Below are 22395 nucleotides of genomic sequence, written 5' to 3' on the forward strand. Positions count from 1 at the left end.
TTCTTCATATACACTGGCAGTCTTTCGTAGTCTCTTTTCTTAACGGGGTTCCCCTTTGCTAATAATGAACAGTCCCTATTACTTATGCTTCCCACAATGGGGTTCATTAATGAACAGTCCCTTGTACTTACGCTCCCCACAATGGGGTTCCCATCGGTGTCATTAATGAACACCCCCCTCTTCAGTCCCACATCGTAGGGGGGGTACGTCCCAGCCTTCTGGGTGTTGCTGATGCCTGGGTCCTGGGGGAAACAACAAACAGTTACAAGAGAAATCAACAAACTAGCCGGAATTCGGAACAACATAATAGCCAGGTTATGTTTTATTAAGCTGCTTTTTAGATTAATTGTATATACCGACCGTTTGTTATTTGTAGTCTATGTGCTTTGTATTGTCTTGTGCAGGGCCACGACACCAGCAACAGCTACCTGTGGCCCACGTGTATTGTACTGTTTTACAATTTCATTAAATCATAAATCACAATTAAATATACACAAGGCCTCAGGATCTTAGGGGGAAACACCAACGATAACCTGAAAAGTCTGTCATGTTTGATACATGATTAGTACTACCTCTGAACTCAAAGTCTTATATTTAGCGGTGACAACATATTCCCACTCACTTGCTCACTCATGCAGCCACTCTACTGACAGCATATTCAAATGACCATGGACCAACAGGAACACAAACATTGGATTCCAGACAACAAACCAACTGTGGAAACAAAACCCCGAAAATGGAGGCAACAACCAGGAGACTCACGACGATCATGATGTAGTGCTGCCAGTGGTCATGTTACCTCAACCTTCCGCTGACATAACTACAGACACACACCAGGACAAACAAACAAACTCACGATGATCATGATGAAATGCTGCCCTTGCTAACCCTCCAGTGAAATAACTACAGACACACATCAAAACAAACAAACAAACAGAGACTCACAACGATCATGATGTAGTGCTGCCCGTGATCGTGCAGGTCCTTCACCACCGCGGGAAGCTCCGCAAACTTGTCCCCGTCGTACGTCCAGTCCAGGTGACTCGTCATGTAGTCGATGTCGTTCCACTGCGTATCCTAGCAACAGCCAATCAAAACATGTCATCGTCATCATTTGATGAAACTATGAACAGTGAATGAACATGCTGCTCCAGTAAGAAAAGTGAGATTGCAAGTTCTGTTTACTACTTAGGGCAGTCTATGTCTTTCCACTAGGTATCCTAGCAACAGCCAATCAAAACATTTAGTATTTACATGTACGAGGGTTGTATCTTTTCATCATCATCATCATCATTGTTATCATCTGATGAAATTATAAAGGTAAATGTAACTCCACTGCTTATCCTGGCAACAGCCAATCAGAACATGTCATCACCATCATCAAAAAGTTTATGAGGGTCTTCATTATCATTGATGATAAAATTATGAACAGTGAATGAACAACCAATTAGAACTGTGAGGCTGTGAATTCTGTGTATGCCGTTCCACTGTCCTACTAGCGCTATTTTTCACAGACTGAGGTATTCCAAATAGAACAGGGGGATCTATTTGTTCAATATGGTATTCAATAGGGGTGGATATCGGTTCGCTGGACCTGATTCGGACCTTTATAACATCCAAGAACCGAGTCCAAAAAAACCTGAAAGCCTAAAACCGAAGTCCGAAAAAAACCGAACAAAGTACAAATATATGTTTCTATTTTGTTTGATAAAAAGTGTTTTGAGTCTCCCCTCTGACAAAAAAGGCATTTGAAATAAGTGTAACATTCAAATATCAAACACTGATTTATCTTGAAAGTCTTTTCACCAAGAAACTTTTATAGTCGTGCGTGTCAGTATTAATTCTCTATGCTTAATATTGGTCTAAGAAAGCAAAACATCAACTGGGCAGGATCAGGTCCAGGTTCAGGTCCGAACCTGAACCTAAATCTCTGGACCTAAACCTGGACTTGGACCTTATTAAGCCAAACCGGTATCCACCCCTAGTATTCAACATGATCAGTCTATTAAGTTTTGTTTTATGAATGGCTATGGTTTATTACCTGTGGAATGCCGGCGTCCCTCATCTTGTGCACGATGTCCATGGTCCTGTTGGCAGAGTTGTACCCCCAGCGGCACAGGTGGAACCCCAGGGCCCAGTACGGGGGCATCATGGGGTAACCTGGAGAACAGGGTGATGAGATATATCAGATAAAACAGTTCCTGCGTACATATTGTAGATATATCTAAAATATACCTCAGTAAATCTTATAACTTTTGCCAGGGTTGGAAACGCGATGAGATATATCAGATAAAACAGTTACTGCGTACATATTGTAGATATATCTGAAATATACCTCAGTAAATCTTATAACTTTTGCCAGGGTTGGAAACGCGATGAGATATATCAGATAAAACAGTTACTGCGTACATATTGTAGATATATCTAAAATATACCTCAGTAAATCTTATAACTTTTGCCAGGGTTGGATGCGTTTCCAATACATCAATACGGGTGTACTACAGAATTTTTGCATTCAAAAATTTAGAACACTGCAAAAGGACAGAGCCACTTTCAATTGGAAGACTAGCCGACTGCTGCCCACCCCTGTGTCAGGGACACCAGCAGCAGTATAATCAAATACTGGATACTACTAGACCCTTATGCAAAAGAATATTCTACTGTTTTTAATGCTACCTATAACGTCCCCGTACTGCTGTATGACAGAGTTACGGTACCTATAACGTCCCAGTACTGCTGTATGACAGAGTTACGGTACCTATAACGTCCCAGTACTGCTGTATGACAGAGTTACGGTACCTATAACGTCCCAGTACTGCTGTATGACAGAGTTACCGTTCTTATAACGTCCCAGTACTGCTGTATGACAGAGTTACGGTACCTATAACGTCCCAGTACTGCTGTATGATAGAGTTACTGTACCTATAACGTCCCAGTACTGCTGTATGACAGAGTTACGGTACCTATAACGTCCCAGTACTGCTGTATGACAGAGTTACCGTTCCTATAACATCCCAGTACTGCTGTATGGCAGAGTTACGGTACCTATAACGTCCCAGTACTGCTGTATGACAGAGTTACGGTACCTATAATGTCCCAGTATTGCTGTATGACAGAGTTACGGTACCTATAACGTCCCAGTACTGCTGTATGACAGAGTTACGGTACCTATAACGTCCCAGTACTGCTGTATGGCAGAGTTACGGTACCTATAACGTCCCAGTACTGCTGTATGACAGAGTTACGGTACCTATAACGTCCCAGTACTGCTGTATGACAGAGTTACGGTACCTATAACGTCCCAGTACTGCTGTATGACAGAGTTATGGTACCTATAACGTCCCAGTACTGCTGTATGACAGAGTTACCGTTCCTATAACGTCCCAGTACTGCTGTATGACAGAGTTACGGTACCTATAACGTCCCAGTACTGCTGTATGACAGAGTTGGGGTCGGGGCCCAGGAGGATGTGCAAGTCCAGGATTCCCCCGATGGTTCTCCAGGTCAGGGCAGGGGCCGGCTGCAGGATCACCTCTGGAGGAAGGAAACAAAGAAGTTCATGCTCGACACAAAAGTTACTCAAGCAACTGGGTAAGTTTACTAAACAGTCAAACGTTTCATCCAGCAGCTTTCATCAGTGACTGAACAGAATCTGAATAGTATACTACAATGTATGGATTTAACAGTCTGTGGCTGTTTGTTTGTGCCAGTAATTACCAGGGAAACAGTGCATCCTCTGGGCATCCAGCTGCAAAAGGAGGGCGTCTAGTTATGTTTAGCCATACCTAGTATGGCTCAACATATTGTTTTTACTCATGTTTCTTCTCCTTCTTCTTCTTCTTCTTCTTCTTCTTCTCCTGTCAAATCTTCAAATTGATTCCTCTCTGTCATTTTTTGACCAAATGACCTGAAATTTAGTACAAAGGTAGTTTAGGCAAATACCCGTACACGATTTTTAAATTGTTCCGATATTGACCTTGAAAATGATTTTATTGAGGTTTTTCTGACCAAAAACGTACATTTCGGCCTCCTGTGCTCTGGAAATACATCCAAATGACCTGAAATTTGCTATGAGGGTACATTGAACAAATATTCAGAGAACCCCATTCGCACTTTTGGCAAACATTACTTCAAAATACGATTTTGCAGGGTATTTTGAGGAGAACATTGGGTATTTTCCTCATATGACCTATAGGTCATTGGCCCCTATTGCACCTGGACTGGCTGTGAGCCTTGCGACCACCCGATTGGCCTATTGAGTTAATTAAGTTGTCTTGCATTTCTGGAGCAGGTGTGCTACATTTGTAGTATTCATACCAAATGTGGTATGGGAATGCGCAGGACATGTGCTTACTATCTCTCCTTTGTTCACTATTTTTGAACAAAGATACACATCTCCAGTCAATTCCACGTCACCAAGAAGGTGTTTGTTGGCTTTTGTTGTAACATTTTCGAAACCTTTGCAACAACCTAACTGATATGAGTGAATGTTTAGAACAATTTCGAACCTTTGTTTGACTTTCGAAATATTTTCTACTGCGTTCCAGCATGTTAGAAACATTTAAATCGGCGGGTACAATATTGATATAAGTTTCGAAACTATCACAACACATAGATTCATCTTTTGTTCGTACAGTTTCGAACATTGGTTAAATGAGCCATACGAAAGCAATTTACACGTCCCTGCTAAGTAGCTGATAGCACCTAATGATAGACCAATAAAGACGCCCCACCGCGAGAAGCCTGGCAGGCGATCGTAGGTGTTTTGTTTACTTTCGCGGTATCAAAAATTTCCACGTGAAGAACGCGGTTGGGTACTCCCAAAATCCTACTACGCCGGACAGAAAAGTTTCCATTAAATTTGTTAGAAATCTTGAATAGATCTAGTTTTCTATTGTTAAAAATTCGTTTCAAGGAAACACGACACACACCACGCTACCGGTACGGTACGGGGGTGTCGCCAGCCGAACAAATCCCCCGCCGCTCACGTTAACCCGCACCCGTTGTTTACGTCTGGAAGAGGTGAGCTGAGAAACACAACGCTCGTTCAAACCTTACTACCGTTGACTGTCACGCCCTTCGAAGCGGTAAACTACAGTCCGAAGATTTCTGTGTGTCCTTCAACAACTACAGATAATCGAAGACTCGTCACTGCATGGCTAGCACAACAAAACAACGAGCGCGCTCAGCTTCTGTACTTATCGCCTCGGCAAAGTTTGGCGACAAGCTGGAAGTTTGCTTACGAGGAGGAAAGACCGGACATAAATATTTTACGTGATTATCGGGAAAACACCATGTTCCGTTGAACTGGGTGGTTAAACTTCCGTTTAGGAAATTTTATAACAGAAATAAAGTTAAATTAATGATTTTGTGAATGTTTATTTCAGCATTAGTTATTCCAGATATTTTCAAACTCCAAATTCTTCAACACAACACGGGAGATCGTTTCTCCTCAGACTGGCACGCAACTCCTGACAAAATTGATCGATGATCTCTCTCTGCCGCCGACTTCATTCATGATCAAAGACATCAAAGGCGGGCGGAGGGCGGTGGGGAAACTTGAATACATAATGTGGCGAAGTTGTTGCACAAGGAATTCTCACGCTGAGGGGTACATGAAATAATGCTTACAAAATAGACCTCTATGAATCGGGCCACATTCAGCAATGGTAGACGGATTCGGGGCATGCCGCGCAAAACACACGGTCTCACTGGGGACAGGCGTTTTGGTCCCGCACGTTGTCGCCGCTACGCGATCGAAAGCACGCCGCTGTCTGTCTCGGACCAACACGCGTCTCCCGTGATGTGTAGCGTCCACCAGGCTTTCCTGCGTACGGGCGTATGGATCGTAGAATTCGGCAAAAAAGGAATGATTAGGCCAGTAGAGTCAGTCCCCGGTAAGGTCAATGATTCGCCCGTTTGCGCTTGTAACGTTAAATGAACTTACCCTCTGGTGGCCAAACTTCACTGACAAACATTCTCCCTATTTGTATTTCTATCATGAGCTTGCGTATAGTTAGTCTGGTACTATTATGTGCCGGGAATGTTTATCTATCGCACGCCTTGGAAGGAAGTTCAACCATGATAAATGGTCGGCCTTTGTGAAAATTTGGAATCCCATGCTGTTGATTTTCGTGATTGAATCTGTAAGAAAATATATTTTCATGTCGTTCATGTTTTTGGGACGGACGCCGGGACGGGGTGAATTTTTTCTATCATAACATTTTCGTCCCGTCAGTAATGCAAATCGAATCGTGTTACACACGAGGCAAAACACTAAAAACGTGGGTCTAGTGGAGTGTTTTGGAGCGGGAAAATGCCGGATATTAGGCGTGCCGAACAGTGTACATCGTCGCGCGCGGGTGTCGCTCCGTCAAAACAAATCCGCTGGTGGTCTGAAACACACAGGAGGACTTAGCACCTTCGTTTACGGGGCAATTGTGAAAATCTTTTGTTACAAATTGTTCGAACATTGAAACATTTGGATAGATGGTTTGAAACTGTTCTAAATAAAGAGATTTTTGTGCAGTTACGTTCGAAATGTTTCCAACATATGTTAAATAAGTTCAAACATGTTATAAGTTTTAATTCTTATTGTTTTAACAGTTTAGAACTATTGTGATTTAGACATTCTTTTAATCAAAATAGTTCAAACATATTACAAATATTATATTAAAACCCTCTCGGTGACTTGGAACTGACTCGTATTAAACCAAAATGATGCAAAATTTGACATGTGTCTGCCTTGGTCATGTACACAGGCCCTCATTTAAATGTTTGGCATACAGCCTTTCAAAACAATTTTTGAAATAAACGATTTTTTCTTTTCGTTTTTTTCAACCCAAATGTATACTATTGAATCATGCATTCAAACAAAGGGGTGTCACATTTCTATATTTCACCCATACTATCGCTGCAATATGTTGTTTTTGGTAATTTCCTTCTTCTCCTGTCAAATCCTCATATATATCATTATGTATACTATGGAAAACTTAATTCTTTCCTGGGGTTAATTTTTTTTGAACTGGGTTGATTATGCGCGAGAGTGTAGTTTTGAGCGGATATTTGTCGACTGGTCTAGTTTACATAGTGATGGCACGGGATATCCCATTCTTGCAAGGGGAGGATTCTTTAATTATTTATTGCAATTTTGAGCTGGAGTGATTATGAAAAAGTCCATTTGTTAGCAGTAGTGTATTTGTTTATGTGGATATGGTTTTGGACTGGTCCATATTGTGTTGAGGTGCTACTGGAAGACTCCATTGCTGTATGGAGAGACTAATTGTTTTTAAACTCAATTTTGGACTGGGGTGATCCATTTTTTTAGTGGAAGTATTTTAGAATGGTCCATTGTTATTTTGGGACAGTCCATTTTTTGCATGGCGAGGAGTATGGCTAAACATGCTGTATTTGCTCGCAAATGTTGCCTTTCTAGTTTCTTTGTTTTCTTTTCTTAGGTATCCTTAACTCACCCATAGCATTACTGATAAGCACTAAGACCCATAGGTATCCTTAACTCACCCATAGCGTTGCTGTTGAGCAGGAAGACTCCATAGGTACTCACCCATAGCATTACTGTTGAGCAGGAAGACCCCATAGATACTCACCCATAGCGTTGCTGTTGAGCAGGAAGACCCCATAGATAATCACCCATAGCGTTGCTGTTGAGCAGGAAGACCCCATAGATACTCACCCATAGCGTTGCTGTTGAGCAGGAAGACCCCATAGGTACTCACCCATAGCGTTGCTGTTGAGCAGGAAGACCCCATAGGTACTCACCCATGGCATTACTGTTGAGCAGGAAGACCCCGTGCGCCTGTCCATCCTCCTCCACACACAGGTAGAACGGGTGGGAGCCGTACAGGTTCGTCACATCCTCCTATGGAAGGCAAAGAAGAAACGTGTCAAAATCCAAACTCTCCTCCTGGTCATTACATGGAATCTACATTTATGTACAATTCTGCCACCTGCCATTTGTGGAAGGTTTGACATATGTAACAGGTGTTCTAGATGTCACCCCGGAGGCAGACAGTAAGGTTTGATCCACTCATACTGGGATGGGTCCCTACACTTTTTGATACAGGTAAGTGTGGTGGGTTCATTAACGTGCTTGAGATATGGCTCTCCTTAAACATGGGGCCTCCGGCTTTAAATTCCAACCAAGAGGACATCCGTAACAGAAGCTAAGTACTCACTTTCACCTGAGTTGAGTGAGGAAATAGGTGTTAAGTGCCTTTCATTCATTCATTCTTAATTTCACAATGCTTCGACAGGGTTTGGAATGACAACCATGTCTTAATGTACACATAAAGCTAGAGAAGTTGGATTTCCCTGTCAATTCATGACCACAAACAGTCAATATCATTTATCATTATGACTTCTTCTTCTTCTTTGGGGTTAGGCAGCCAACATCAACATGTTGATGAATCTGCTGCGCTTGACGGGTAGTGCTGGTGCTGGGATGGTTTCTGTTGTCTGTACCAGTTGTGACGGGGTGTCTAGTGTACATGTCTAGCCAATCAGTACTGACTTCAGCAGCATTTAGTTTGACAACTTTGTCTCAGGGTACACATAAGTCTGTAGAAGTTGAAGCCCTGACCTCTGCCTCTGCGGTGGGTTTGTCGCGTGCCCAGAAGGGGATGCGGACCCAGTCGGTGCTGTGCCGGAACGGCCCGCGGTGCTCCCCCAGCCCGTAGATGTTCCGGGATGGCAGCGAGGTCGACGTCTCCAGGAACTGGTCGGCGTACAGGAGCGGGGCCACCGTCGTGTTCAACCTGCGGAATGGGTGGGCAACAGTCAGGACTTCGGCAATATTGGGCTTACCTTTGCACTCCTTGGTGCTGATCTGACCAATCAGTGCTCTTCTTGGTGCTGATCTGACCAATCAGTACTCTTCTTGGTGCTGATCTGACCAATCAGTACTCTTCTTGGTGCTGATCTGACCAATCAGTGCTCTTCTTGGTGCTGATCTGACCAATCAGTGCTCTTCTTGGTGCTGATCTGACCAATCAGTGCTCTTCTTGGTACTGATCTGACCAATCAGTGCTCTTCTTGGTGCTGATCTGACCAATCAGTGCTAATGTGATTAACCAATTGATTTTAATTTTCTACCTGGCAATCACAATTATTACTGACACAGAGATACTTGCGATTGGCAGGTAGGAAATTAAAATCAACTGGTTAATCACATCAATTCAGCACAAAGGAGAGTACCGATTGGTCAGATCAGCACCAAGGAGAGCACCGATTGGTCAGATCAGCACCAAGGAGAGTACTGATTGGTCAGATAAGCACCAAGGAGAGTACTGATTGGTCAAATCAGCATATAGGAGAGTACTGATTGGTCAGATCAGCACCATGGAGAGTACTGATTGGTCAGATCAGCACAAAGGAGAGTACTGATTGGTCAAATCAGCATATAGGAGAGTACTGATTGGTCAGATCAGCACCAAGGAGCATACTGATTAGGACTTCATCAATTATAGATTCATTTGGTTGGTAAATCCAACCATTCAATTTTACTTACGTCATGTTTTCAATTACCGGTACTGTTAATACAAACCGCAGTTTGCAGGGACCTAATTTTGGGGTAGGGATAAAATGGAGTGTTTGCGGAGGTTTCTGCAATTATCGGCTTGCCTTGAACAAACCCTTAAAAAAAAGAACTGACCCTGTAAATAGATAAAAAGTGAGAGTATGAAACATGACACCTACAGCACGCGCCCGTTACTCCGTCGCTTCACCACGATGCCAAAGGGATCATGGGAGTATTCCACCTCGTACAGCGGGGAGGCGGCCTTGCCCGTTGCCGTGGGTGTCGCTATGGGAACCTCGAATCGCTTGTTGGCCGTGTTGTTCAACTGGGGAAAAATACAACCTATTTGTGAGAACACAGTTGCAGGGTTCAAAATTCATTTCACCAGTGCGAATATAACCGAAAAACAGAAAGAATTTTGGGTGCTCAGCATAAAATAAACTAAAATGTCAGCAAAACATAATTACAAACCCTAACTACAGCTTCTCTTTAAAACTTCAAACTGTAATTCTGTAGCTAACTTCAAAATTTTACGCACAACAAAGGTTGCATTGCTTTCTCTGATACTTAAATGTCAAGAACATTTTGCATACTTAAAGCATACAGAGTACCTTCTTTACCCTATAGCCCACAAGAGGGCCCAGTATACAGAACAAGTCAGACATCTTACATACAGTGGTAGAGACAAAAGTGGACAATATTCAGCAGCACTAAAGATGTAGAACTTACTGAACCGGAAAGGGGGCCTACGGATTGAACTTTCTAGTACTTGGGACAATGCTCTACAACGTATTTAATGTATCTAATATAGGTCTGCTTTTGTAACTTAATTCCTTTTCAAGCCACTTTGACTAACCTTCTTGTATTGTAGAACGAACATCTTATCCGTTACCTTTTGTTTATTTAGAACATATTTTAGAATGTTTTAGTCGTTACCTTTCGTTATTTAGAACTTAGGAACGTTCTTGACGCATCCGTAGGTAAACTTAATTTTTCTCGTTGAAAAAGGGCAGTCGGATGGACGCCCGAAACGTCTGATTTTTATAGCATTTTGTCCAGTAGTAATGTTTAAATTGTACCACTCTATTTAACATTCAAAAATGTAACTCACCACCAGGTGCAGCCGTGTGTCCGTCTCAAACCTCAGGTCCATGGTGAGCTGGTTTACAGCTTTAGGGTAGGGGCTGGAGGCATTGGTCCTGGTCAGAACTGCTGTGGCGCCCAGCGGGGTGGACTTCACCTCCCCCAGGCTGTAGGACGGGTAGTCAGGCGGGAAGTAGCAGAACGGCACACCTGGCAGGTAAGGAAGAAAGGGTTGTAGTCCTTAGAACAGGACGTTAATCCTGGGTCCATTGTTCATTGTACCTGTTGAAAGGGCTAGGGGAATTTCCAAAGTACAATGAACCTGTAGGTCCTGTACAGCTGTCTTCTCTTTCAAGACCAGTGGAAGAATAACTTTTCAGTGGGCTAAAATTGGATCAAGATCACTTTCTTTCATTTTTCCGAGAAAAAAAAAAGGTTCCTCACCGTTAGGCTTCCTCCAGCAGCACCCCCTAGCCTCACACTTCTCCTGCGTGGCGAAGTCCTCGGGGTAGCAGTCAAACCTGTGGGCGTTGTCCTCATCAGGGCACTGCGGGGCGCGGGCTGTGGGGCCTTGGACTAGGGTGTTTGGCACGACTTTGGGTTGAGAAGGTCGTTTAACGATGGTGGGCATGACAGGGATGAAGAGGTTGTTACCTGGGGGGAAAAAATATCATTCAAATTTGACTTAGTTCAAAGAACTGGCAAACAAAAATCTGAACAGTGTTGTTTTCACAGGTGCAAATAAATAGATGCTATCTTCCTCAGGGACTGCATGGTTATCACAGCGCCACCTAGCAGAGAGAAGTATGCATTACAGCCTGAGAACTCCTTTTTGGAGCCACGGATTTACAAGGTTCTTGGGACAGCCGTGGGGACGTATTGTACAAATCTAGCTGTCTTGTGAGGGGAAAAGTTATCAGGTCTGCCAAACATAACCTTGCTGAAAATCCTACAAAAAAACACAAAAGCAGGCTTTTAGCTAGGGTTTATAGACGGCATCCAAAAAGAGTTTCCAATGAGCTCTATGGGTTAACAATTACCTTGTAGCTTGACTGTCATGTTACAATCAATTTGCATGCCGTCCCAGTGTCTGGTGTGAGAGAAAACACAACAGTGGCAGTGTGTGTGTATAGGTGGAACACAAATATGTTTAATTACCAGGGAAACAGGGCGTCCTTTGGGTGTCCCCTGCAAAAAGAGGGTGTCTAATTTCATTGTTTTCTGAGTGTAGGACGTCCAGAAGACGCACAGATGCCCTGCTAGCTAATATCCTGCCCTGATATTAGTCTGTCCTTACCCATGACGATGTTGAACTTACCCATGACGATGTTGAAGACCATCCCGACAGCGCACACCCCCATCAGGAGCAGCATGAAGCACGCCATCAGGTAAACCATGCACACCTGGGAATCAATCAATCAATCAATCAATCAATCAATTAATGAATGAAGACCAGAATCAATATCAGTATCTGTATAGCCAGTATAACCACCCTTCGGTGTAACACACCAGCTTCATAGGCACGCGGCCTGTCACACCTAATCTTTGCACATCTAGCTGCAGGCGTTGTCTAAAGCTATCGATCAGGTCTTTGACACACTTAAGACAGCTAGAGGTCACCAGAGCCAACTGGAGGTCCTGTGCTGAAAATGGAACATCCCGGACAGACCTGTCTACAGCCGACATGCATCTGCACTGACAACTCCAGAAGGTTGACTTGATGGATATTTGTGGGCCCACCCCTCCTTGTATTTACAGTGTGTATGTGCTAACCCTTGTTGAAAAGCAGCTATATTGCCATACAAGCTATCAATGAATAGTACTGTGAAGTAGGGCTTTGACTTGGCTTGAAATGATTATCTTTTTCAGGTATATATAGTTCCTACCTTACAGCTGAGGGAAGGAGTTAGGGGGAGGGAGCGAGAGAATGAATGAGTTCGTACCTTACAGCTTCAGTGTCCTTTCCAGGTGGAGACCTCTACGTACCACCAGAAGGAGTGAGTGAGTGAGTTAGGGAAGGAGGGAGGGAGAATGAGTGAGAGTGAGTTCCTTACCTTACAGCTGCAGTGTCCTCTCCATGTGGAGACCCCCACATATCGCCGGAAGGGGGGAGGGAGTTATGGAGGGAGGGAGGGAGGGAGGGAGTTATGGAGGGAGGGAGGGAGGGAGGGAGGGAGTGAGTGAGTTAGGGAAGGAGGGAGGGAGAATGAGTGAGTGTGAGTTCCTTACCTTACAGCTGCAGTGCCCTCTCCATGTGGAGACCCCCACGTAACGCCGGAAGGACTCCCTCCGTGACTCCTCCAGACTTCGCTCCTCGATCTTAGCCTGCAGCCGGGGCGGAACACAACGTTTCAAACTCTTCCCTTTTCAAACTTGGTATAATACTAGGAAAATTTTTTGTGGAAGAAACAGCAGGGCTCGAAGTTAACTATGTCCCTATGTCCCGGGGCCACCAAAATTTGACCTGGGACAACTCAATAATCAATTCGGGACATATTTGGGACAATCAAGGCTCCTGAGTGTTAAATTGTTGAAGTGTAATATTTCAAAACTTGCTTATCTTGAAAAGTATTTTGATAAATCTTTGACAGATATCTAGTTGAGAACTTTCTTCAACTGTTGGCACCAATATTTAGGCATTTTCTGTCCCATTCATTCCCGATAAAACACCTTGAATTAGGTAGTATTTATGACGTCATGACAGATATCTAGTTGAGAACTTTCTTCAACTGTTGGCACCAATATTTAGGCATTTTCTGTCCCATTCATTCCCGATAAAACACCTTGAATTAGGTAGTATTTATGACGTCATGAGAACTCATCTGTACTTCTTTTATAACTGGAATTTCTCAATGTCCATCAATAGGAGGAAATTTGTTAGAAAAAAGGAATACCACTTGAGATGATATCCTGAGGGGGAAAAAAACTGTTCGACTCTTTCTAAACCTGGAGAGAAAAAATTGTCCCTTGCGCCGCCCCCCTCCCCCATATCAGTGCGTCGCCCCCCTCCCCCATAACAGTGCGTCGCCCCCCTCCCCATACCAGTGCGTCACCCCCCTCCCCCATACCAGTGCGCCGCCCCCCTCCCCCATACCAGTGCGTCGCCCCCCTCCCCCATACCAGTGCGCTGCCCCCTTCCCCCATACCAGTGCGCCGCCCCCCTCCCCCATACCTGCAGAGAGAAGAAGGCGTCTCTGTGCTGCTGGTCGGCGGCGTCCTTCAGGTGCGGAAACTTCTCGCACTTCTCCACCTCCGTCTTAAGGAGGAACGGCTCCTCCAGGGCGTAGTTGATCATGTCTGGGTTCGACATGATGTCTTGAGGGAGCTGGACGGAAGCAACGTCTAAGGAGGAGGAGCACTCTTCAGACGTCTCAAGCAGTTCTTCTAAAGGAACCTTCTTGTCCGGGGTGTTCCATGCCGATAAGGGGTAACTCTCTGCCATTCTTACAAGTTCCTTTAAGTTAAAGATGTCACTTAGAAGTCTTTTTTCTCCACCTAATAGGAATGAATGAACCAGATTACATGTAAGGGTAAGACATGGCTAACAACTGTAAAGAATCAATCCATCTGCTCTCCAAATCTTCCTAGTTACTTATAAAGATGCAGCCTCAGAAGTCTTTTTTCTCCACCATTTTGTATAGGACGGGGCTATCAACTGTAGAGAATCAATCCATTTACTTTCCAAGGTGCTTCAAGATGCCGCTCAGAAGTGTTTCTCTCCACCGGAAAGAAAAATTAATGATACATATTACATGTAAGTAGGGCATGGCTATTTTAGTATGTACTGTGAATCCGTTTAGTGTCGCCAGGAAGAAATAACGTCATGGTTCTGCTCTAGATTTCGGGACAGGATGAGAGTCAGAGCTGTGGTCGATCTTTTTTGACACTTCACACGAAGGACTTAAGGGAGAAGAACTTCGCTCTGTCATGCTTGACAGGGACTTGTGAAGACGCTGGTGTCACCACACAGAGGATGAACTGAACTGAATTTGCAGGGGCTTTAAATCACAGTAGGAGGAGAAAAAGGGGGGTTCAATTCTAATGGAAGCTCATCTGTGTTGGTAGTTAAATCATAGTACAATGCTAAACTATCTTCCAACACAAAGCTTAATTCACACAGGTTGAATCTTTAATGACCACTTTATTGATCCTGAAGAAGCCGACAGTGGTCATGGAAAATTTGATCCGTGTAAACCTTAGTGTTGGAAGAAAGTTTAGCACCGTAAAAGTGTTCTCAGCTTTTCACAGTATTTTTGAGACTGAAATAGCATGTTGGAAATGCATATTTGTGGTGTCATAAATTTGCAGTGAAGCGGTCATCGCACAAACCGGGAAAATAAAACCACTGAGATTATTTCAAGATTTACCGTATATGTTTATCTTAAAGAACACCTGTGGCGTCTTGGGGCTTGCATGTAGATTTAGAAGGGGCCCTGGAAACAAAGTGCGTAAAGCTCATAAGTACGTCAGTGCAATATAACCAGCCGCTGCCGCCTTGGTGTTATGCAAAAGGGCGGTAATACTGGCTATACTGAGATACAACATAAAACATATCAGGCAAGATATACAGAATGGTAAAATACATTATCTTTTTTTTAATACCAAGGAAAAACATAAACTATCTAAAAACCATTAACAATATAAGTCAGGTTAGAATAATCATTATACATGTATATCAATACAGGGAAAACCATATTGTAAGAGAGTCCCTGTGTTACTAATAGGGGAATGTCTGTTTGTATCTGAAATATGCTAAGCTAATGACAAAGTCGTGTTTTTTTTAAGTATTAGTGATTTATCATTTATATAATTTGCTACCCCGTAAATCATTTTGTAATCGAGCCATCACATGATTTTGAAACTATATTAATACATTTTGACCATATGCTGTACCGGATAGCTTAATAATCATAACTGTAACACGTTACGTTATACTTATACTAAAACCCTACCTATGTCGTTCTGTCTGCATATCATATACAACTGTATAACATGTATAACGTTACGCTATAAATATAACGTTACACCCCCAGCGACGTCGGTTTCGTGAATAACAAATCCTTCGTGTGGCGACAGCACAAGACAAACACCTTACCCACCCGAATCTTAAGGTTCTCTGCAACCTGTGCAGCCGTTTCTAAGACGTGCCCCGGGTTTCTTAAGGCGTAAGACGTCGCGACGTCAAGAAAAACATGAAAATCTGCCGAGTCTCACCTTCAACATGCCGGGAACACGGCGGGAGGGGTTAGAGGTCACGCCGCGTCATGTGACTCACGTGGGATGGGAGGTTTTGGCAATGCTACAGGGACAAGGTCTCCTTATGGCTTTTTTGGTTGCGATCACAGACGGTCTACTAGCGACCTCTATCGATTCTTGTCAAAACTGCCGTCATGAATAGTGGTACTGCAGTATTGAAAGAAGCAGATAGAGGTCGCTGTGAGACCGTCGGCGTATTTCAAAATAATGGGCATGCAAACAACATGTTAATTAACAAGCATTTGCGCTTTAGCGGCAAATGCAGACAGGTTTGCTCAAAGACTCGAGAAATATTCTGGAGGCAACACTAACATTGCACTTGTCTTTAGGCACTAGTTTCTTTCAATCAAGTTTCTGGCTTCCTTTGAACTTGAATGGCTCGTGTGCACTTGAATTGAACAACAGGAATGATCAGTCTGCTATGTAGATCATGTAAGGAAACGGAGGAGCATGCGCACCTTCATATTTTGACCCATTCTCTCTGTGTGATAAAGAGAAATAGAAAAAAAAATCTTGAGGAAACGTTTTCCACAATCCCTTATGTCGTAAAAGTACCCCAAAAGGCACATAGAACACACTGTCTGGGTTGAATCTGGCGACAAAGTCGCATTACCGCTATCGCTATCGCATACTTAACGTTATACCAAGGAGGTGTTAATCAGATAACGCTATTGATATGCACTAACTTTATTATTTCCTGAAATGCCCGTTCACCGTAGCAACTTTTGTTGGCTCAGTATTGGTCGTCGTGCCCGACGAACACACTTGGTATTACAGTAGAATCCGCTTAACTGCACCACCCATTTGTAAGCGTTTTTGGTGCAATTATCCGGCTGGTGCAATTATGCGAAATGCCCAGCTGGACCGCACCACCATGGGCGAGGGGGTGTATTGTTAGTCAGAAACACTAGCACAAAGAAAACAGACGAAATTATTCAGTCATTAACTTTATTTATTGACCCTTTGCTGAAAATAAAGAAATGACTACGAACCTGTTTTGATTTTGTATTCTTTCATTTTTCCATGCGATCTACCGCATTACAACACATGTAATGTTACAGGGGAGACATTCTAAAACATCGTCATGTCACTCATGGGATAACAGTTTCTGTGTTACATTACGTAGAGTGCATGTACCGCCATGAAACTAGGAATTGAAATTAAAACTTGGTTACAGATTACGGGTGACCTGCCCGGGACCTCCCATACGATTCCTATCAACGTAACTGTCAATGGAGCCGGCTTCTTTTGTTACTCAAAACAGTTTTAAACATATTGGCGGTATTGCGCCTTTACGCCGGCAGGTATCGGCTCATTTGTACCGGGTTTGCCGATTTTAGCGCACCTTTTCAGTTAAGTTGTCGAGGATTTTTGAAAAAAATTGGTGCAGTTATTGGTGACCATGCGCGGTGCAGATATGCGGAGTCACTAACAATGCAGTGAATGGGGAACCGGTTTTGTATATTGGGATTCGGTGCAATTAAATGGAAGGTGCGTTTATCCGAGGTGCAATTAAGGGGCTTCGTCTGTACTAATAGCAAGGTGCATGTGGTAGATATAAACCAGAACCTCGCCCTGCGAGCTGCAGTACTCTGCTATCAATCACAGGTCGTGCGCTGTCTGTTTCGTCGCTGTAATTAATCTAATTAGCACAGATGACCAATTGGGTGCAACACTCAGAGTCAGATAATCTCATCAGACAGGTGACCAATCCGGGGAAAGACATCATCATAGATAACCAATGGGGGAAATACTAAAAAGTGCATTTTTCCAACCAATCACAAGCCAACAATTAAGCCAATCAGAAGCCAGTAGTTTTCCATGCACGCCGCCAGCGTGCTATATCCATGTTACCCAAACTGGACAGTTTTATTCACGGCCACCTTCAGCTTGGAAAGGCCGTACTTTCTTTTCCTCGAGATCAGGGGATGCCCACCCGGCGTTAATAGTAGTCCGCCTCGGGACTGGCCCCTCTCCTCTCCGTAACTGTTCGTCCATGGCGCGCGGTCCTTCCAGCCGCGGCTACTCGGCCATGGATGAACGGGGTCAGTCTCACATCTACACGTTGTAGATTGCCTTTATGGCGGGTCTTCCGGCGCGGCCACGACATCCGACGGTAAGTTTAAGCTACTTCACTGTATTCTGAGACCGCAGGGTCTGCTTTAAAGCGTCTAAGCTGTGTTACGAAGCGTTTCAGTGAAGCTGTGTTGGTAGAATTCATAAAAAATATGAAAAAAGGTTTCTGTGATTGCCAGCACAATTCAAATTTTCAACTGTAAATATGTCTGTTCAACAGTCTTTGTTCAACTGTCTTTGTTCAACTTTCTTTGTTCAACTGTCTTTGTTCAACTTTCTTTGTTCAACTGTCTTTGTTCAACTTTCTTTGTTCAACTTTCTTTGTTCAACTGTCTTTGCTCAAGTGTCTTTGCTCAAGTGTCTTTCCTCAACTGTCTTTGATCAAATGTCTTTTTTCTGAGGAAATTATGATCACTTGAGCAATGCTTCGCAGAAAATGCTTATCTCACTACATTGGTTGGAACTTGTTGGTTGGAAATTTTGGTGATTATATGCACTTTTTGTTTCATCTTTTTGTCCGCGGTGTCGAGTAATAATTGTATGTCACATTCTCACTTGCTATTGTCTTTTGTGTCTGTTGCAGCAATGGTGAGGAGGCACCATGATGTCTGGACCGTGCAAGAACCGGGGCAACAACATTGAAGGTTCTTTGCGACAACATCCAGGGCATCACTTAGCCCAGGAGTCTTCAAGAGAATGGGTGTACCACATTTGACAAGGTGAGCATTATCTGTGCTGTATAATTGTTTGACAGCAGGCTCTGCTTAGCATTTAAGTTAATGGTGATAGGATTCATTATGAAAATGGATCTGTAATTTGGCATACACATGGTTTGTGCATTGGCACTGGCATGGTCCACAGTTACATCTTGTATTTAAATTTTTGGTCATGCACAAATTTTGTCAGAGGTGTCAAGTTCTTATTGTATGTCACATTCCCAATACCATTTGGACAGCCGTTGAGCCTTTTGTGTTTGTTGCAGCTGATGTCTATGTGTACACCTGAGTGAGTGAGTGAGTGAGTGAGTGGCCCTGCTGCAGAAGTTAAACTGATTGAAGAAGAGAAGGAGACTGTTGACTGGATTAACACCGCTGTGAGTAGAATCTGTACAACTTACTCCAACTTGACCGTGACATAACTTTTTGTTCAGGCCAGTGGCACCGTCTTTGAACTGAGTTTACCCAAGCCAGTTCCACCAATTTTGACTGGTCAAGTCCTGATTGCCAACAGTTTAAGTTTTAGATATCTTTCAACTTCTGCATGTCTTCGGTCACCATTTCCACTCCTGGCAGAACAGAAAGCATCCTGGTGCCTTCGTAGCATTTGGATTAGAACAAAGCGAGAAGATTTTTGCCTGTTTTGTCCTAATTCCCTTTGTTTGTTTGACTTTCTTGTAGCTAAAAGAAACTTGGAAGCAGACATCTCTTAAAGTACTTTGCCGAGAGGTCATCATCCAACGCCAAGTACGCCATCTCCACGGTGACATCCAGGAAGACCGGTGCTCATGTGTACGCCCTACCAGAGGACCTGGAATTGTTAAGTGTTTGCATCGTCATCAAGGGAAACAGTTCGAAGTGCAAAATGTTTCCACAGAATTAGGCTGCGACTGACTTATCATTGGCGTGATGGGAAGTCAATTATTTGTGATGTTGCATTTATAGCTTTAACTGAACGTACGATTCCCTCTGTATACCTGAGGCGTTGTTGGCAGGGCAAGTCACAATCTCTTGGTTGGTGGTAGGGTACTTGATGCGTTTTGTTGACATCCTGAGTGATGTTGTTGGTAGGGGGTTGGGGCATTTTGTGAGTGGTGACTACTTTTGCATGCAGGACTTCAGACTGTTTCTGTGGTGTACAATCTCGGTGTGTGGTTGGTTTAGTTTCTGTGGCTGTGTCGATGGCTGAGATTGTTAGCGGAGTGGTTGTGAAGTTCAGTGTTTCAGAGAACGGCGATTTTCCTGGTTCTGTTAGCTTATGACTTCTTGGAATCTTCTACCATCTGTTGTCCTTTCTGTTTATGTGGTGGTAAGTGGGTCGTCGGGAACCTAGACCACGACATAATTTGCCTTGTGTCATATCTTGGAGTCCCGACCCAAGACAATGGCACAGGGCCAGAAAGGAAGGCAGGTGGTTGGAGAGCCTGAGTAGTTATGAGCTAACAGAACCAGGGAAATCCCTGTTCTCTGAAACACTGAATTTTGCAGTCACTCCGAGAGCAATTCCGGCTATCGGCATTGTTACAGATACTGAATCTGCCATGGCATCGGGTTTGTGTACCACAGAGATAGGCTGAAGCCCTGTGTGTAGAAGTAGCTATTGCTTTTAAATGTCCTAACCCTCCACTAGCAATTACTCAGGGTGTAATCAAAATGTGCTCAACACCTTGCCATCCATCAAGAGATCATGATTTTCTCCGCTGATGATGCTTCAGGTAGACAGGGGATTTTGTACATTTCTAGGTTGAACCTAGAACTGAAATGACAATCACAAATCTTAACTTCCTGCTACGCCCCAGCGGTCTATATATAAGGTCTTTGTTGTAAAAGTGTACACTTTGCATTCTATAAGAGGTCATTAACAATCATGTATACAAATGTCATGTACTATGTTATGCTAGGGTCACAATTCCAAAGCTTGCGGGAAAAAGAAATATGATATAAAAGACAGCAAAACACACAAAAATTGTGTATATTCTTGATAGGCATTTTTCATTCTTTGTTTTCAAACAGCCTGGTCGGGCCCCAGCTTAGAAATGTGACCCTACTCCCTAGCATTAGAGATATATGTAGTTAAGCTAAGCTAATAGTTAGCATTAGTTAGCATTTTAAGCTAATATAGTTTTCCATTTTAGTTAAGTTAGCTAAAAATGCTCACTAAGATAAAAAGAATAGCTAAGCTAAAAATGCTTAGCTTTTTTTATCTGGGTGAGCATTTTCAGCTTAGCATTTTTTAGTTTAGTTAGTTAATATTTGGCAATTTTATCTTCTTTTTTTTTCAACGCTCAGCATTTTTAGCTGAGTCACGAGCCACTATTCTCCAAGCAGAGGTTCGGCTTGGCAACATAAAGTAAATAGGACAAAAAAAGGAAGTCCGCTAGAGACGCCTAAAACCGCGTCAAAAAAACAGCCGGAGCCAATCTTTTGCTTGGAGAGTAATGAGCCACTGTCATACTTAAGTGTGTTAACCATCTATCCCATGTATCATGTTATGCTAGGGTAGGGTCACAATTCCTAAGCAACACACAAACTTTTTTTTAAAGTATTCCTTTAAATTATGTATATTCTTGATAAGGCGCCTATCAAGAAGATACATAATAATGCCGGCATTTTTCATTCTTTGTTTTCAAACAGCCTGGTAGGCATAGAAATGTGACCCTACTCCCTAGCATTAGATAGATATATATAGTTAAGCTTATGTGTGAGGTAGGGTCAAGTTCGATTTTTAAGCTTATGTGTGAGGTAGGGTCAAGTTCGATTTTTGATTTTTTTTTCTAAATTTCTTTTCTGCATTTTTCAAAATTTAGTAGCTGTTGATAATATCCGTTTTTGGTACAGAGGTAGTTTGTAGCCTTCTACATGTAAGTCCTATTGAATTTTGGCAAAGGCTGATGTTGGAACACACACACGCACACACTACACACAAACTGACAAACTAACGCGCACACACACAGACTCAACACACTAATCCAAACACTATCTGACAGATGCCTTAGCCTTAAGCCGCAAAACAACTTTCAAAAACAATCCAAAAAGTTTCCTCTGTACCATGCATTGACTTTATCAGCATTTACTGCATTTTAACTTAGTTAGCATCTTTAGCTTTGCTTTTTTTTAGCTTAGTCACGAGCAACTATTCTCCAAGCAGAGGTTCGGCTTGGCAACATAAAGTGCATGTAAACGGGACAAAAAAGAAAGTCCAATAGCAACGCCTTAAACCGCGTCATAAAATAGCCGGAGCCGAACTTTTGCTTGGAGAGTAATGACCCGCTGCCATACTTAATGAATGTTTACAACAAGGAGTGTGTTTATAAGATAAGCATGTCCTTTGCAAAAAGGTGTTGTTCACACCTAGCCTTGTAATCAATAAGTTAAGTGCTATTTGTGCCTTTTTGTAACACATTGTACACTTTGCATTCCTCCGTTTTGTGAAGAACTGTTATCAAATAAACAGTTTGAAACCAGGTGTGTAGTTTATATTTCACATTAGATGGTGAGAAAATTTAATGCTTTCTCCCTCCCCACCCACAAATTTGCATAAAATGGATGTTCCCCTCCCCACATCCTCACTGACCTGAAATGGAGTCCCCTCACCCTGACCTAAAAGTGCATGATGATGATGCCTCTCTCCCATGTTCTAAAGTCTGTGTAAAATGGATGTTCCCTCTCTTCCTTTCCAAACCCTTAACCCATGTGAAATGGATTGTCCCTTTACTTTCCCAAAACCTC

At 43.0% G+C, this 22395-nt stretch overlaps 1 protein-coding gene and 2 long non-coding RNA genes across 7 annotated transcripts in view; 2 read left to right on the forward strand and 1 right to left on the reverse strand.

Annotated features, from left to right (window-relative positions):
• LOC136439651 (lysosomal alpha-glucosidase-like) overlaps positions 1–15885 on the reverse strand; it is a 31309-nt gene extending 15424 nt beyond the window's left edge. For 2 of the 5 annotated variants that reach the window (XM_066435132.1, XM_066435136.1), the window contains exons 1-13: positions 15833–15885; positions 13791–14113; positions 12848–12943; positions 11937–12021; positions 11063–11272; positions 10647–10828; positions 9715–9860; positions 8600–8774; positions 7780–7879; positions 3415–3534; positions 2042–2160; positions 946–1077; positions 132–242 (exon numbers count right to left, since the gene is read on the reverse strand). In XM_066435132.1, the coding sequence (XP_066291229.1) occupies positions 132–242; positions 946–1077; positions 2042–2160; positions 3415–3534; positions 7780–7879; positions 8600–8774; positions 9715–9860; positions 10647–10828; positions 11063–11272; positions 11937–12021; positions 12848–12943; positions 13791–14060 (1746 nt within the window). In that variant the 5' untranslated portion in view covers positions 14061–14113; positions 15833–15885. The other 3 variants (XM_066435133.1, XM_066435134.1, XM_066435135.1) reach the window with 3 other exon arrangements.
• Positions 15886–17755: 1870 nt separating this feature from the next.
• LOC136440241 (uncharacterized) lies at positions 17756–20014 on the forward strand. Its single transcript, XR_010756642.1, has 4 exons — positions 17756–17990; positions 18534–18669; positions 18933–19043; positions 19348–20014. It is a non-coding gene; the product is annotated as an uncharacterized lncRNA (long non-coding RNA).
• Positions 20015–20532: 518 nt separating this feature from the next.
• On the forward strand, positions 20533–22130 carry LOC136440242 (uncharacterized). Its single transcript, XR_010756643.1, has 2 exons — positions 20533–20996; positions 21817–22130. It is a non-coding gene; the product is annotated as an uncharacterized lncRNA (long non-coding RNA).
• Positions 22131–22395: the final 265 nt, after the last annotated feature.

Source organism: Branchiostoma lanceolatum, chromosome 8, assembly GCF_035083965.1.
Source record: "Branchiostoma lanceolatum isolate klBraLanc5 chromosome 8, klBraLanc5.hap2, whole genome shotgun sequence".
NCBI classification, from domain to species: Eukaryota; Metazoa; Chordata; class Leptocardii; order Amphioxiformes; family Branchiostomatidae; genus Branchiostoma; species Branchiostoma lanceolatum.